Source organism: Galeopterus variegatus, unplaced genomic scaffold, assembly GCF_000696425.1.
Source record: "Galeopterus variegatus unplaced genomic scaffold, G_variegatus-3.0.2 Scaffold2287, whole genome shotgun sequence".
Classification (NCBI taxonomy): Eukaryota; Metazoa; Chordata; class Mammalia; order Dermoptera; family Cynocephalidae; genus Galeopterus; species Galeopterus variegatus.
The window spans coordinates 229,176-247,809 of NW_007728398.1; the positions used below are offsets into that span (position 1 = coordinate 229,176).

Here is an 18,634-nt window from a genome sequence, read left to right on the forward strand (position 1 = left end):
AGAGAGTGAAAAGACAACCCACAGAATGGGAGAAAATATTTTTAAGTCATATATCTGATAAAGATTTAATATCAAAATACAATATAAACATACAAAAATCAGTTGTATTTCTGTGCGATAACAACACCTACAACTCAACAACAGAAAGACAACCAAATTAAAAAATGGACAAAGAACTTGAGTAAACATTTAGCGGTTCCTTCAAAAAGTAAACATGGAATTACCGTATGACCCAGCAATTTGACTCCTAGGTATCTACCAAAAAGAATTGAAAACAGGAAGATATTTCAAGATACTTGTACACCAATGCTCACAGCAACATTACTGACAATAGCCAAAAGGTAGAAACAACCTAAAGTGTCTATCAACAAGTGAATGAATTAACAAAATGTAGTATGTTACATTTTGGAGTAAAATTAATATTCAGCCATAAAAAGTAATGAATGAACCTTGTAAACATTATACTAAGCAAAATAAGCCAAACACCAAAAGAACAAATATTGTATGATTCCATTCATATAAAATATCTATAACAGGCAAATTTATAAAGACAAAGTGGATTAGTGGTCACCAGGAGCTGGGGGGAGGGGGATACGGAGTTATTGCTTAATGGTACAGTTTCTTTTGGGGATGATGAAAAATTTTGGAAATAACTAGTGCTAATGGTTGTACAACATTGTGAATTTACTTAATGCCACTCAGTTGTACACTTAAAAATGGTTAAAATGACAAATTTTTTGTTATATGTATTTTATCTCAATAAAAGAAAAGATCTAGGGTTCAATGTGTTCAGGGTACCCTACTATTACCAGTTCATCTAAACCCAACAATTTTTGGTCAGACAGTAGTGGAGAAGATCTCATAAGAGTTATTCCTATTTTACCTCTAGGGGCGTTAAATAAATAAATAAATAAATAAGTGATTTTCAAGCAAGTAGCTTTTTTTCTAAGTTGAAATCAGTACACTACAGCTGGCAGCTGGCAAAGTCCTACTGAGAAAAGATTAAGACAGCCACAGTTGAATGCTATGAAAACAAAGCAGGTTACCAATTATAGTCAGTACAGTTACAGATTCTCATTACAAATGTGTATGATTTCTATGTTAAATTTATATTTGGATTAGGGGATTTTTTTTGTTTGCCAAACAGTAGGCACTGATTGTAATATTCTAGATTTACATCTTCTGTTAAGACCTGGTAAAAGATGTAGTCTGAAAATGCAACCAATGAAAATATTAAGTGAAATATAGTTCAGTAAAAGAAAAAGTCTTTTAATATTGAATTTAGCAAGTAGCAAAATATCATTGAGCCACTTCAAGAAAGAATAAATGAACCACTTGCCTAGTGTATGACAGCATTAAAATCACCCACTACAAATTACAAATTAGCACTGAAGTGTCTTTTGTAATACAAGTGTGAAAAAATTACTATAATGACCAGATGTATTGAATATATTGTCTAAACTCAAGTAGAACAGATCCGAGAAACACAGCCTACTCATGAGCCTGAAAAACTATAATCAGAAGATATATAATACCATTTTAATTATGTATTCATTAACGAGTTCCTGTAATTACAATTGATTAGCAGTTTATTGCTGAGATTTTTTTTGTACAGTGCCACTTCCCTTTTTGTATTTAGATTTGCTTTCACATTAAGTACATCAGAAACCTTTAGAATCTGCCATTTCTTATATAGATAAAACATTGCTTTTCCCCAGTAATAGAGCAAAGAAGAAGCACTACCTAGATCTTAGTTTAATTAACGTCCCATGTAGAGGTTTCTCTGGACCAGAATTAATTCCTGCTAAGTCACACTTATGAATTATTCCTTAATTCACCTTATCCTAAAGGTTAAATAAAGCAGTGAACTATGGTATTATCAAGTATATCCAGATATGCTGTGAGCAAAGTTATGTTAGCCTTAAGGAAAGTCGTCTAATCTCACGATAGTAAAATCAAGTCCTAAATCACTGAAATATATGTTACTGCTCCAAGGATTGGATTCAAAACTGAATTGGACTCAAAACTGAATCCAATTTTGTGCTGATTCTTTCTACTATTTGGCCAAGTTTAATTTCACAAAGTAAACAAATACTTGTATAGGCAGCCTCTATTGATAAGGTTTATGAAAGTAGAAAGAACTTTGTAAAAAAAAAAACTGTAGAGTTAGTTGAAGCCTTAATTGTGTCACATTTAAAATGAAAAACTTGGCAAGGTCTCACTCTTGTCTCGTTGCAAAGATAATAATTTTTTTTTAAACCCACATAAGAAATTGCATCTTCATTTGCTAAGCCAGAATTAGATTATCTGCGCATAGACAGAAAACATGCCAGCATGATATGTACAAAAAGCCCCATAAAAGATACTTTTCACAAAAATGAAACATGCTGAATTAATCCCAGAGAACAAGTGTATAAGTCTGGGAATTAAGGCAATATCTATTGAGATCAATAGGGAGAGGTAGAAAGTTTACTATCCATATCATGTATTAAATGAACAAGGATATTAAAAGGACATTTTTATATCTTGAGCAGATTGCTCAGATTTAAAGGAGAATTTTGATTTTTAACATTAATCAAATGTCATCTAGGAGAAAATGTATGGTTTGTTTTGATACCCATAGCAAGCATTACTCACTACCCTACTCCCAACTTAAGGTTAAAGTCTCATATATCTCAACTTGACAAAACTCCATAGTAAATCCATCTCTTTCCTAGAAGTAAATTATGATGTTTAGTGAGAATGATGACTTAGTACAATGGCATGCTTAATGTATTATTGGGTTATTTCTCCCCATGGGAAAATAACATAGTAGGATGCACTGTAGAGATAGTGATGCATCTTAGATTGGAAAACTGGCAACAATGTGGACGAGAACAAGATGAAAGCCCCAACTGGTGTCTTTCTAACTTTAGTAAGTCCTTAAGAAAAAGTGTAAATATCACATTGCTGTGTTAGTCACTGAAACTCATAAGACTTTAAAAATAACTATCAATTCTGCCTAGATATCTTGTGGTTATGAGACCACTAAGATTTCATTCCTGACACATTCAAAAGGTTATCTGAAAAAGAAATTGAAGGAATCTTTACATCTCACTTCGTATTGTCAACTTTGGAAAATACTAAGGACAGCTAATCTTACTCTTAAAATGTTATAATCTTGGCACAAAATCAATTCTTTTCTTTTGTCATCAAAAGAAATGTTCATCTGAACATCATGACTAATTGCATTCATGTAGACTGTTGTTTTTCTTTCCTTTGAAACAAAATAAAGCAAAACAAAAAACAGAAAAGAGCACAATATACATATATATTTTTCTGAATAACAGTTGATTCAGAAGCCAAGATAAGAGATGATTTTTGTGGATATTCCATCCGCTCTAAATAATGTGAGCGGTTGATGCTTTCTACACATAGCTTGTAGTGATTAAATGTAAAATGTGACGTCTGTTTTCATCTGAAAATTATCAGATTCATTATAAGCAAGGCATGCCATTGCAGCTATTTTAAAAATAATAGTCCACTTGTGTTCATTTATACTTCCCTGGAGGCCAAGGTTATCAGGTCTTTGGATGTTAGGGTGGAAGTTAATTTGTGCCATAGTAATATGAGGCTTTTCCCCTCTTTCCTTCTACCCCATTACTTCCTGGATCCTTTAACCAAGCTAAATCAAGTTGTATGATACTGTGGTGATCACTGGTAGCCTTTACCTTTTGCCATTCCCTTTGTCCTAGTCCATTCAGGCTGCTGTAATAAAATACTGTAGACTGGGTGGCTTATAACAATAGATATTTATTTCTCACAGTTCTGGAAGCTAACAAGTCCAAGATCAAGGTACTGACAGATTCAGTGTGTGGGAGAGCTCAATTCCTGGTTCATAGACAGCTGTCTTTTCTCTGTGTCCTCCCATGGCAGAAGGGACAACAGAGCTATCTGAGGTCTCTTTTAAAAGGACACTAATCCCATTCATGAGGACTCCACTGTCATGACCTCATGACTTCCAGAAGGCCCCACCTCCTAATACTATCACTTTGGAGGCTAGGGTTTCAACATATGAATTTGGGATGAACACAGAAATTCAGACCATGGCACCCTTCTCTCTTTAACCCTTCTGCTCTTTTGCTCAGGCCCTTTATCTAACCTCTGGTCTCAGGTATCTGAGATTATCCTACTACCAGTATGTGCTCCAAAAAGACAGAATAACCCTTAAAAGACTTTAAACCAATTCAGTATAAGTGTTGTCCCTATACTAAACTTCTCAAGCTCCAGGTAGTACCTACCTAGTTCCTCAGATTAATATGACACTTTTAAACCTCTTTCAATGAGATCTTTGACCTGTCAGAAAATTTATTAGGCCTCTTTGTAATTGTAGCTTAAGCATTTACGAGGGTACTTCAAAATGTTCATGAAGAGATTTGTATTATCTTTTAATTCTGTTTTTCCACAAACTTTTTGACATACTCTCATAGATAAAAATGGGAAGTGAATCTCCTTTATCAGTTCCGAGTATGCAAAGAAATTCTTTCTTGATTTTGTTATACCTATAAGCACTATCTATGGTTAAACTAGATTCTCTTCCTGACTTTTTCCTTGCCTTGCTTGTCAGCAAATGTTTTAGTCTATGGTTTTTATCAGATAATAAAGAAATGTTTTAGATATTAATTTAACTTGATCAAGCTGGACATCATATAAAGGTTAAAAGTAACAGTGAAAATTCCTCTATGTAACTCTGTTTTGTTAAGTGGTGGAAGACAATATACTTTGAAAGATCCATGAACTAAAAACCATCCTGTGGAGTCCCTATTCTCATATTTTGTGAAGTAAAAAGCAATGTAGGAGTTGTAGTAAAGAGGACCTTAAAACACATACTCCAGACTTTGGTTGCCTGTTTTTTAACATATTTACTAAAAGTATTATGTGGTAAGGTACAAGCAGTTTTTAAAAAGGGAGAGCGAGCTCATTTCCAGGTTCTAGGAAAAACTGCCAAGTTATCCTCTGAATCTTGAGATCTCTGGCTCTTATATTTATGACCTGACACAGGATGAAAGTTATCTTGCCTCAGTATGTGTTATTCTACATACCTACCCTGCCCTCTACAGCCTACCATTTAATTACTCTTTACCACAGGAATGTTTGTGACTGAATAAGAAACTAACCATAGTTGCCCTCCCACTTGACCTAGAGAGGTTGGAACTTGGCTGTGATCCATCACAGTCCTAACTGTGTTTTGAGTCTGAGTTTTTATTGTATACATTCTTTTCAGAGCATGATATACTTTGTGTAATATGACCAGTGGCTTGGACACTGTGTGTTTACTGTTCTCAGTTGTCTAGTGTAAACAGAAGTTGATAAATGATTGTTGCTGAAACTTAGTTCCCAAATATCACAGATCAAAGGAAAATGTACCGCAAGACTTAGTGGAGCTCCTGATACATAGTGGTATTAGATAATGGAATTTTATCAGAAGAGACTTATCTTCTAATGTGAGCTAGTATACTTTTCTAAGAATAAGAATTGTTTTCAAGCAAACTTTTCTATTAAAGATTCCACATAGCCATTTCTGGGAGGACTTGTTTGAAAGTATAAACTATTGTTAAACACAAATCTATAAATCTATAGGAAGATCCCAATTGCCATATTCACAAACACTAAGTCACTTATAAATTTAAAAATTAAATGAACTGGTACAAGGAAAACTGCATAAGCTAGAGTTCATCATGAGTTTTAGGAGGTCTTTGAACCCATTGAAATTATATGTAAAGCATTGTACACGTTATATATATATATTTTTTTTTAAAGATGACTGGTAAGGGGATCTCAACCCTTGACTTGGTGTTGTCAGCACCATGCTCTCCGAAGTGAGCAACCGGCCATCCCTATATAGAGATCCAAACCCGTAGCCTTGGTGTTATCAGCACCGCACTCTCCGAAGTGAGCCACGGGCCGGCCCTACATATGTTATATTTTTGAGAGAAAAGACTCATAGTTTTTATCTGATTGCTAGAAGAGTATGTGACCTGGTATGAATAGTTACTGGTATAAATCACTGCTCCATCATAAATACATCACCACGAACACTATAAAGCCCTACCTTATGCCCTGTTTGGGGACAAGTCTACCTTTTATATTTGAATCTATACAATTGTAACATGTTGTAAAAGGCTCCCCTATTAAAGGAGTAATTGAGGAAAAGAAAGAGGAGGAAGAGAGAAAAGAAAGAAACTATCTTGAATAAGTATCTGCTATGAATAAAGCATACATATACATATAATTTAATCTTCTCAACAACCCTTTAAGTGTACTATTCAAGTGAATTATTGTTACACATTTAACAGGTAAAAAACCTAAGGCCAATAAAGGTAAGTGACTTGCCAAGATCCTGCAGCTAACAGTGGCAGAACCCTGATTCAAATGCAAGGCTGCGTATCTACAGTGTTTCTACACTTTCCTCCATACCGTCCAGCCCGTTTGATAGTAAATTCTCTCACCTTCTTGACTAATGGCAAGAAATTATATGAAAAGTTGTTGTTTGGTTTATCACCCTGTTGACTAGGTCTAAAATTCTCTCCATCTCCATTATCCAGCTATCGTCACTGAAGTCACCAGAATCAGTTTTTTGAGATGTAAATCTGATCATTACTAAAATTCCTGTATGACTTCCCATTACCTTCAACATAGAGTTCAAACCCTAATAATGGTTCATAAGGCTCTTCATGATCTGGACTCTACTCTCTTTTCCAAGCTCATTCCTCAGTGCTGTTCCCTCAGCCTGTTAGGTTCCAGCCATAATTCTCTACTTGTATGTCCTTATATACTGTCTTTTTGTGCTTCTCTCAATTTAGAGCATTCTTCACACTTCTGTTCACCTGGGTAACTCATGTTTGTCTTGAAAGGTTAAGTTTTTTGGGTTTTTTTTTTTTTTTTATTGAAACATAATTGATTGTACATATCTGTAGGGTACAGTGTTGAATATCAATGCCTATGTGAAATATGTGATGCTCAAATCAGGATAATTACTGTATTTTTCATTACATAATATATTCATTTTTTGTGGCCTTTTACCAAAGGTTAAGTTTATGTAGCATTTCTTCATGGACGTTTTCCTTAACAAGTCAAGTCTGTACGTACTCCTCCCAAGTGTTCATACAAAATCTTTTACTTACTATTACAGTGTCATTGGGACCACAATCACATATAGAGTTTCTGTGTGCATTAGATAACTTCCATCCTTTCAAGGACACAGCACTATGAGAGGGCACAAAGCTTGGAAAGGAGAGAATGGGCTACATTTCATGTTCCTCTTACTCCCTTACCCAGGTTTTCTCGTGCAGGGCACAATTTGAACAACCGTAAATGATGGCTCTGGGCAGCATTTATCAAATGGCATTGTAATCACCTGCTCACTTACCTGTATCCCCAACTAGCTCATTGAGGACAGGGACTGTATTGTATTCATTGTACCCCCAGCCCCTAGCATGCTATCTTTATGTAGAAAGCACTCAATAAGTATTTTATGGTCAAATTAATGGCTAAGTTAGTAAACAAACATGAAAATATGAAGATACTTCAAAAAGTTCATGGAAAAATGGAATTAAAAGGTAATCTTTCCATGACCTTTTTGAAGTACCCTCAAAATAGTTTGTAGTAGACTAGGCATTTGCACAAATTGCTATAAAGAAGAAAACAAGAGAAAAAATACTAATATCAAGTACTAGTTTAATTCAGGGCAACAAACATTGAATGCCTACTTATGGAAACTATTATGAGGAAACAGAAATAAGAAAGACACAGTCCCTTGCCTTCATAAAGCTTCTAATCGTATTAGGAAGATTAGACATGTATGCAACAGATTAAAATTTAAAGCAGAATGTGATATGTGCTATATAAGATTTATTATTAAAGTTCTAGAAATCACTGAGAAGGAAGAAATTTCTTCTAGTTAAATGAGGGATTCCAAAGGCTTCAGGGAGAAGGTGATAATAGACCCAGATCTTGAATTATGGGTAGGATCTCAGTATGACAAAGTGTTGGGGGGAGGGCCACAGTCAAGAGAGAGTATTCCAAGCAAAGGAAACAGCACAGTCTGATTAGAATGCACAGAGCGTCTTCAAAGAGTATTTTGGCTACAGATAAGGCTGGAAAAGTAGGTGGAGAGTCTGATTATAGAGGGCCTCGAATGCTGTACTAAGGAGTTTACATTTTACAGTTGGGAGCTATTAAAGATTTTTAAGAAGGAAAATGACACTATCAGCTATATTTAAGAAAGTCATTTGGAAAAATGACTTTTTTATTTGTATTAAAGTTTACCAAAATGGAAATGTTTTCCCTCTCTTTTGCCCTTGATCCCAATGAAAGAGAAATTTTAAAACACCAAGAAACAGAGACTCTCCCTAACATCCCCAGTCTATCTAAATGCTAGGTTCCTATCAGATTCTATCTTTATGTTGATCTTCTCTCTCAAGCTTTCACTCTTCTCACTGTCTAAATAGTTGTTAGGCCCCAGTTAGCAAAGCTCACATGGCTATGGGGAAGAGACAACAGAGGGGTTTACCTGAGACTCTTATCCAAAGTTCTGCAACTTTCAGAAGGAGACTGGGGAAATGGCCCAGTGCATTTACTGTGACTCAAGGCACCTGGTCACATCCTGTCACTATCTTCTCTTACCTTATTTGGGACACTAAAGGACAATCTTTTCTTCTCATTAAACTTCAATTTAAATATAAATAAATATATGTATTTATATTGAGAACAAGCAAGCATAAGTCTAAAATAATGAATTTCTTTTGTCTTTCTCAAAATGCAGACATTAGACTTACTATTACCAAATGAAACTTTCAATATGAGCTTTTAGATATTACATATTGTTCTTACCGACTATAGAAAAGCAAGCTATTTCTTGGAAAGGATCCATGGATCTGAATTTAACTTGCTTTAAGGACAACAGCTCTAGGAAGGAAAAAATATACAACAGTGACTGGGGTCTCAGAATTTCCTGAGGGTCTTCCATAATGTTACCATTTAATCAGCAGAGTGCCAAGTAATGGAAAAAGGAACAACTACAAGAAGGACCACTTAGGAAGTAATCCAAGAGTTATTGAGGTCTAAAATGGAGAAGAGGAATGGGAAAAAAAGGAATGGATTCAAGACAAATCACAGAGAAAATTGACACAGCATTGTGCCTAATTGAATGTGGAGCCAAAGGAGGTTTTATTAAAATCAAAGACCTTAAAGTTTCCAGGTTGGATTTTGGGGGAGGTTGCTGATACCCTTAACAGAGATAGGGAAAAAAGAGTAAAGTAGATTTGGAAGGAATGTGATGAGTTTTGGACATGTTAAATTTGAAGTGCTAATGGGGCATCTGTGTAAAAATGTCAGTCGAGCATTTAGAGATTCAGACTAGAATTTAAAGGAGAGTTAAACTGGATGTGTAGATATAGAATCCTCCCACTTATGAAATAAACACTGAGTATTCTACAGTACAAAAAAAAATAGATGTAGGGTTTTTCTTTCCTATAATTATGTTTAAAAGCTTATGAATTTATTATTCTAGAAAGGAAGACAAATTCTAGGTGGTAACTTCAATAAGAGATTGTCAAAAGACCTTTAAAAGATATAACTTGTACTTGTTTTGAGAAACTGTAAAAATCCACTGTCTCCATTGTAAATTAGCTTATAAATGAAAAAAAATTTGCTTAAATGCAAGTGATTGGTAGAAGGGATTAACAAAGAAAACAAGAGATCAAAGGAAAATAGAAGAGAAAGGAAAGGAAAACATCATCTTGACATGTGAGCAAAAAAAAGAAAAGAGCCTGTTACTGGAATTTTAACAAAGCAGCAATGGAGTAGAAGTTTCATTGACTTGAATTTCTTGCCTTTTCTATTTAAAATTTATACTTAAAAAATTTAAATAATCTTCCTTTCTTTTAATTCTTATAAGATTTCATTTAGAATTATATATAAGAGAGTAAAATGGAAGAGGTAGAGAAAAGAAATTTATAATTGCTCATAAGGATATTCATTTTTTTTTTCTCATTACTATTGAATGGCCCACATATCACTGAAATCTGCCAAACTCATTGAGTGAAAGGAGACTAAGAAGTAAGCATGGAGCCAGACAGAGAACAGAAAGTGAAACTCTCACTGCATCCTCTTTGAATTCTTATATCTACTTCAGTTCCTTAACTGCAGAAATGAACTGAGAATATTGTCTCTCCTCTGTGGACTTCTACAGTAACATTATTTCACAAGGATTTATTATTTCTATCTTCATAAACTTCATTACCAAAATTTTTGTATAAATATGTTTTTTGTGTAGATGTCTTTTAAAAGACATCATTTTTGAAAATCATCTTAACTTTTTTGAACTCATACCAGAGTTGAGTGAAAACCCTGTTAGTAAATGATAAAAGAAAATACCATTTGACTCTTACCAGAGCCAGTTAGACAATTTTCTTACTATTTGCCCTAAAATCCTTTCTACCTTCTCCACTGGAAGTAAGACAGCTTAACCAGTGCCTGAAATAGTACCTTACACACAGCAGATGTTCAAAAAGTATTTGTTGAATGAGCGAATCAATTATTCAGCAGATATCAGAGCAAATGCTGTTTTACCAGGCACTGTTCTGGGCATTAGGAGAAACACTAATAAGTAAAATAAAGTCCCCACTTTGAGAGACAGTCAATAAACAAACATATATATCAAGTATCAAGTAGTTATAAATGCTGAAATGGAAAATAAGGTAGAATGAGGGAAAAGAGGGCCAGTGGCTTCTTTGATTTATAGGCTGATTAGGAAAGCCCTTATTCTGAGTCAGATAGAAAGCCACTAGAACAAAGTGTTTTATCATCTGATTTATATTTTCAAAGAATTATTCTGGTTGCCATGTACAGAAAGTCTGTAGGGGGCAAGGAGAGAAGCAGTCAGACAAGAGATTATTGCAATAATCTAAGTAAGAGGTGATAGTGGCTTGGACTAGGAGGTGAGATTAGGCAGACTGAATATGGGGGTCGGAGAAGGGTTTGCAGATTTGCAGATCATGTAGGACCTCATGATCATAGTAAGAACTTTAGGTTTTTTTCTGAATAAAACAAGAGGCCCTTAAACAAGAGGCTTTGAAAAGAGAGGTTATATGATCTGATTTACATTTTAAAAGGATCACTCATGTTGTAGGAGGGTTAGACCATAGGGGGAAGGATGAAAGCAGGGAAGACCAGTTAGGAGGTTGTTACAATAATCTAGTTAAGAAATAATGGTCACTTGAGCTAGTACAGGTGATAAGTGATCAGATTCTGAATATGTTTGAAAGTTAGAGACTACATAATATGTTGGTAGAGAAAAAAAGAAACATATATCCAGGTTTTTTGCTTGCATAACTGGAAGAGTGAAGTTGCCATTTACTGAGATGAGAAAGACTTCAGGAAAGGGTTGGGTGTAGAGGTAGGGTAGGAATCAAGTGTTCTCATTTGAAACTATTATGTTTGAGAAGCCTATCAGACAAAGCAGATAGATTCATGAGTTTAAAGTTCAGGGAAGAGGCTAAAGACATAAATTTAGAATAATTAATATATAGATGGGACTGAAAGCCATGGGACTAAATGAAATAACGTACGGAATGAATGTAGATAGAGAAGAGGTTATAGGACTAAACTGTGGGACAGAAGACAAGAAGATAAGGAAAATCCACCAAAGGAGATAGGAAGGCATAGCTGGTGAGGTAGTAGGAGAACCAGGAGAGATTGGTGTAGTGAAGGCTAATGGAAGAAAATTTTGAAAAGAGGAGGGCATGATCAGATATGTCAAATGATACTGACGGGTCAAGTCACATTCAGATTTAGTCTTCAAAGTTGGATTTGTCAGTATGACAATGTGGAGATTATTGCTGAGTACTTTGGGGTGAGTGATAGAGACTAAAGTCTGATTGGAGAGAATAGGCTTCCTGTAAAGAAATGAAAAGAGATAGAACAAACCTATAGATTAAAGAAGATTTTAAAATACATCCATCAGTCACAATGTGTGGACATTGTTTGGATCCCGATTCAAATAAACAGATTTAAATGATGGACAGAGGGATGGATGGTCAGACAGACAAAGACAGAGGGTGGAGGACATTTATAAGCTATGAACTAATTGAAAATGTGAACACTTACTGAATATTTGATTATATACAGGAGCATTGTTATTTTTCTCTAGGTATGATAGTGCTATGGCTATATACTTTTAAAGTCCTCTTATTTTAAAGATACATATTTATGTATTAAATGATATAGAATCTAGGATTTGCATTAAAAAATACAAGGGTGAGAGGAGTAAGTGGGAGGAATAAATGAAATACATTAGCTATGAGTTATAACTGTTGAAGATGGGTATTGGAGACCTAGGGGTTCATTACACCATTCGTGTCTGTTTTTATTTGTTTTCTTGACTTTTTTTTTAATAAAAAGATAAAGAGAGAAAAAGAATGGGAAGAGATGAATGCAATAGTAACTATAGGCAACAGAAAACTAAAACAGGGAAACACACTTATTAATATGTCCCCTTATGTAGCACAAACTATTAAAAAATGTTTTTTTAAGACAAAATCTTTATACTATCGAATTTCCTAATCCCAAAGATTGGTTCCAAGAAAAATAACAATTTGTTTAAAAGTTTATTATAATCCTCTTTGTGGACAAGACTAATGTACACTATAGTATGGATTCTAAATATCCAAGACTCCATTATAATAGTTATGCTTAAAATAAACATAGATCAGAAAGCCTGAACTACATAATGGCTATTCTTGTAAACCCTTCCCCTTTTTTTTCCTTATTGCATGATTAGCATGTTCCCATATATAACACATTAAACTCACATCCTGGAATTACCTGTTTTACTCCTTGCTTGTCACATGTGCACATGGTAGAGTGTAAAATAATTACTGACCTCGTGTTCACTTTCTTAGCTTTGCCCTTCTGCAGGTTTTACTTCTGTGAGTGAGATTAGAAGATAAGGCAGCCACTGCCTAATTGTTATTAGATGTTATTACTATGAAAACCAGTTTCACACCATATGTAGTACTATTTAAAAAGTAAACTTCAATAAGTTAAATACAGAAAACTAACAGGAGACTAAACATTTATGTCAGTTATGGGAGGAACACAATAAGGATTGAAGTGAAAGATGACATTATAATGGTACTTGATCAAGGGAGGTTAGTGGAGCATTAGATAAATCCTTCTTACCTCTTTCCTACTAATCTTTGTCATAGCTCTTAATGTTTCTCATTGCGATCACTGAGATGGGCATTTCAATGGATTAGGACTTTTATTAATGATCTAGATATCTCTTGAATAATCAGGACAAGATAGCACTTCAGTTACATTTATTCCAAGGTCACACTGTTACCTAGATGGGGAAGTCACTCCATCTTCTTCTGAAATATGCTTAGCTGACTTGTCTTACCAAACACTTAGTAAGAGGTACATAATTTTCATGAAGTATCAGCCTAGTCACAGCCACACAGTGCCAGAAATATTAAATGTGTGCAATATTTTCAGCATTTCAGAGGATCAAAGGGACACCTAAGATTAATACAGCATTAGCCTCACATCTGTAAGATCAAAAAAAGGAAATGACTATAGCTGCTCACTATAAGATAATTGCCAGTTCTCTTATTCACTACCATGATCAATGAAAAATAACTTCTTGATATCCAAAATGTAGCATTTAGAAGGGGAAGGAATGGACAGATTAAATGGAAGAGCAAAAAAGACTTCTCTGAGCTTCACCTAGGTGTTAGTCAGTCCATGCCAATTGTCCACTCTCTGGTATGAACTTAAAACTCCTAAGGCCAAAGTTTCTCATCAGTAATTTTATATTGTCCTGCCATGTGCTTCTCTCCCAAACCTTGCAGAAGCCCCACATGTTCTTAGCTTCCTGCTGCTACCATGAGTTCATTCCAAACCTAGGAACCAGTGAGAAACAACATGATCCTGTCCTATGCTCCTCTTGAACCTTACCTATCCTCAGCTTTTAATTTCTTGGCCTTAGTTGACCTGCACTACTCTATGCCTGCTCAAAAATGCCTTCCCTGCACTCATTTTCCTGCAACAGCAGAAGTTGACTTCCTCTAGGCAAACATGCCAGTCTCTTAGTCCAAACTAAGTTGCAAGATAAAGAGAGAAAACAAGATGGAGTGGCACCCACAAGAGTCTGCCACATTCAGACACTGCTGTTTGAGGTGTGCCTACCCAAGTCCTAGAAATGAATACTAGCATCAGATCCTACTAACCAGAGGAATGATAAAAATGCAAGAGCCTTGCCCTCTCCACATGGGAGTACTGCCCACAAGAAATGCAGTCTGGGAGTCCCCAAGTCCTATCCCAGCAATTACCAGATCCTGCCACCTCCACATGGGATATTGCTATATAGATCTCAGCTGGTTGTGCAGTTGGAGAAACCCCATTCTCTCTGCATCTCTTCAAGCAGAATTTTTCTCACAAATTCCAGTTCTACAAACACAGCATCCTCTTCTAGTGCAAAGTGACTTGCTCTCCACAGAGGACCATACTTAGAAGAATTGCAATTTGTAAGTGCTCGGTGAAGTGTTTGATTGATGAATGAATGGCCAAACAAATAAATGGATGTAGAAGGGAAAGAGGAACTGTTACCGTGATAGGAGTGGAAAAGATGCAGTCCTGATTTCACTGTTAGGGGCCAGCATTTAACATGGATAATTGTAATCACAGGCGGAGGATCAGAGGAATGGAACTCACAATCTTATGTGAAAACTTAACAATTGCTCTTTTTTCTTTACCTAAACACAGCCTTGCTTCTTTTCAAGGCATCTAAACATTTGCCATCTCCTTGTATCCCATTTCTACTTTTCTTCTTAGACCTCCCAGATGGCAGCAACCTGACTGTTCCAAAGTGCTGTGTTCTGCCTGCTTTGCCTTTACCATTTTCCAGTTCAGCAGCAGCCAAACTGTTATGTCCTTCCTTAAAATAACAGTAGGAACTCTTTCCAGCCCTACAGCACAATTTAAGAGAGATTAGTTAAATGTACAGTAAGTCCTTCCTTACTCAATTTCTGACTTCCACAATGTTTTGAAAGTACTGAAAGTTAAGACTGCTTATCCACATGGCCTTTTGAGTAATGTTATGTTTATCTTAGAATTCCAGCCTAAATGGTAATTGTATTGTTTCATGTGGGAGAATGCAGCCAAGATGTTTCAGTAATCACATAGTACCAGGGTTTGTGCTGCCTACACATGACTCTAGGCAGACAACTTTGGTGCCTGCATTCTGGGGTTCAAAGAGAAGGGAGTAAGAACAGGATGAAGACCAGCCCACTCTAGCTCACTTTTCACCTTTTGAAATACAAGAACACTGTTCTTCTTCAACGTTAATTACTATTAAGGATTCTCATCTGGTAGCTCTAACAGAGTATAGGATTTGAAATGTGAACCACCATCTGAGTCTCTTTTAAGACACTGCAGAGGGTGATGGGAAAGATTAGTGGGGTCTGCAGCACCCAGACCCGTGTATGTGCATTGTTTTGAAGACTGTTGAGATCCCAGTCTAGCAACACCTGTTCCACCTACTGACTGAGAGCTTTATCCTATTGGCTTAAGACAGTATTTTTCAAAATATTTTTTGAAAATACTGTCCATGGACTACTTGCTTTAGAATCATCTAGGGGTGTTTGTTAAAAAAAAAAAAAATACCCATTCCTGAGCCCCAGATCAATAAGACAGAATTTCTGGAGGTGAGGTCTTGAACTTATCCTGACCAAACAGCTCAGCTGATTCTTTTTAACTGCTGGCTCAAGACTTCACTAACTATTAAGCTTCAAATACCCGCAAGAAGCAATAGCACTGTGAGCAGGTATTAGTCATTTTTCTTGAAAAATCTGAGATCAGATTTTGATAGAGAAAGTAATTGAAAAGAACTTTAGGATAAAAATACCCAAAGGAGGAATGGGACACTAGCAAGACAGGAGGGAATAAAGATAGACTAGCAAAAGAGTCAAAGAAAAACTTCATCATTTTGCCCCAAGTTGTATGGTCATTTGTCATAGCTTAGTTCAGCCCAGCAAATGTATATTGAGCCCCTACCATGTGCCAGGCACCAGGAGTAAAAAGAAATAGAACAGTGTCACTGTCCTAGAGGAGTTTACAGTTTGGTAAAGTAAGCAGCTTCTTAAATGGGTAATTTAAATAAATGTAGTAAGTCCAAAGCTTGAGATTTGCCCAAGAAACCTTAGGGGCTGAGAAGAGGGGATCCTAATGGAGACTTAGCTCCTAGGGAAGGAAGTGCCCAATGCTTGAGCACAGCAGGATATAAAAAGAAGTTAGGCAGGTTTGGGGGCTTGGGGAGGAGGAGTATTACCATTAAGGAGGAAAGAAAGGGGGCCAGGAAGTGATGGGAAATGGAGTATGTTCCCAACAGAAGGCGGCTTGCACAAAGGTTCTGAATCATAAAGCAGTGTGAAATATTGGGATTGACAAGCAGTTCATAAAGTACTAGGAATGGGGAAAGTAATCAATGATCCTTAATAGATATATGCAGGCCAGTTCAGAGAGAGATGTGTATGTCTTGATAACTTTTACAAAATCCTGCTGTGCCAGGCATCTAGAAGGCTTCCTGGATCAGTCCTTCAAATTCATTCCAAGTTTATGATCTCAAAATGTTAGTAACTAGTAAGTTGATCATAATATCAGAAATTACTCAATATAGATTTGAGATTGTTTTGACTGTCACTGGAAGAATACACAAAAAATTGTTGCATTATTGACCTCTGGAGAAGAAGACTGAGAACAGAGATGGAAAGAGTTTGCTTCTCACTCTATACCCTTTTATACTGAATTTGAATTGTTTACCATGTATATTTATTGCCTATCCAAAAAATCTTAAAAGAGAACTGAGACATCTATTCCATAATATAAAGAAGTTGTTTGTCAACATATAAAAGAGCAATTTAATTTAAATTAAAAAACAAGTTAATGACTTATTTGTACTACAGTGACAGCAATAGTAACATTAAGATAGTTTTGTCTTTCACAGCCTGTGAAGAACATGAGGTTGGAGAAATCTTTTGTATATCCTCTATAAATTTGGCCTTCTTTTTTCTTTTTTTCAGTTTGCAGCTCAGCTTGTGAAGATGAAATACCCAAGAATCTGTATTCTAGATGGTGGCATTAATAAGATCAAGCCGACGGGCCTCCTCACCATCCCATCTCCTCAAATATGAAGAACCAAGAGTATGACTGCCACAGAACAGAGTGACATCAGCACCCAACAGCACAGATCTTCATAGCGAGGCCACTCTGAGATTGAACTAGACATCCAGATTATGGCATTTTCATAAAGCTTTGTCACGAGACATTTTTTAAAAATCTTATGACCCAAACATTCAGGTATCCAGGCAAGAAACTTGACTGTATATGTATTGCTGAAAGAGTTTTCTTAACGGTGAAATTTGATCGTGTAGTTTTACCACACTGCCACATAAAGCCAGAGGAATTCAGCTGACAAGGCAGATTTAACATTATCAAGAATATGTATTGCTGAAAGAGTTTTCTTAACGGTGAAATTTGATCGTGTAGTTTTACCACACTGCTGCCACATAAAGCCAGAGGAATTCAGCTGACAAGGCAGATTTAACATTATCAAGAAATCCCAGTTTCACTGAAAAAGCTGTCCTCCATTGCACTGAACAGTCTTAACAAAGCTGTGATTTAGAAAAATAGACAATGTGGGCTGAAATCATTTCTTATGATAACAAAAATTATAAAATAGTTCAAATGCATTCCTTATAAATAAATGCTACATATGGTAACTCACGTTGCCCAGAGAGGGGGTGGGTGGGTGGGTGTGTGTGCGTGCGTGTGTGTGTAGGGAATAGAGTTTAGCCCATTGCAGAAAGTGGTAATAGTTTACTCTCAGAAAAATGAAATTCAGAAACTATACATATTAGAAAGAAAACTTGTTCAGCTCCTGTAACAGAGAAACCCAGAGAGTGACAAACAAATTTTCTAGTTTCCTTGTCATGTAAAAGTCTGCATAGTCAGCCCAGGGCTAGTACATTCATTTCATAAATCACTAAGAACTCAGTGTCTTCTTCCATTGCTTCACCACCCTCGATACACGGCTTCCATCTCATGGAGGAAGATGGCTGCTCAGCTCCCACCATCAAATCTGTAACCTAGAAGGAAGGGGATAAAGGAAGGAGGAAGAGAAAAAGAGAAGACAAGGAAAAAAATAAGGAGGGAGGAAGAAGGAAAAAAAAGTACGCTCCTTCCCTTTAAGGGCACAAACCAGAAGGTGCATGCATTGCTTCTGCTTACATATCACTGGCCAGAACTTAGGTATGTGGCTACACCTATCTGTAAGGAAAACTGAAAATATAGCCTTTGGCTGAGTGGCAATCACCCTAGCTAGAAAAACCTTATTACTATGTAGGAAAACGAGAACACATATCGAGGGACAGCTAGCAGCCTTTGCCTCTGCCACATTGTTCGAAAAATTAAGTGCTGTACATCATTAAATCTAAGACATTTCAAAATTTTATGTGCCATGAAGAGAAAATGCAGCCAAATAAACTGTGACATGCCTTCAATCATATATTTTTCAGAATCTGAAAAAAATGCATTT

The 18,634-nt window shown here is 35.9% G+C and overlaps 1 protein-coding gene across 1 annotated transcript in view; it reads left to right on the forward strand.

Annotated features, from left to right (window-relative positions):
- The window catches only part of TBCK (TBC1 domain containing kinase), a 240,904-nt gene extending 223,402 nt beyond the window's left edge, over positions 1 to 17,502 (forward strand). The window contains exon 25 of the mRNA XM_008581170.1: positions 17,121 to 17,502. Within this exon, the coding sequence (XP_008579392.1) occupies positions 17,121 to 17,231 (111 nt within the window). The 3' untranslated portion in view covers positions 17,232 to 17,502. The remainder of the gene's footprint in view (positions 1 to 17,120) is intronic.
- The last annotated feature ends 1,132 nt before the right edge of the window (positions 17,503 to 18,634 follow it).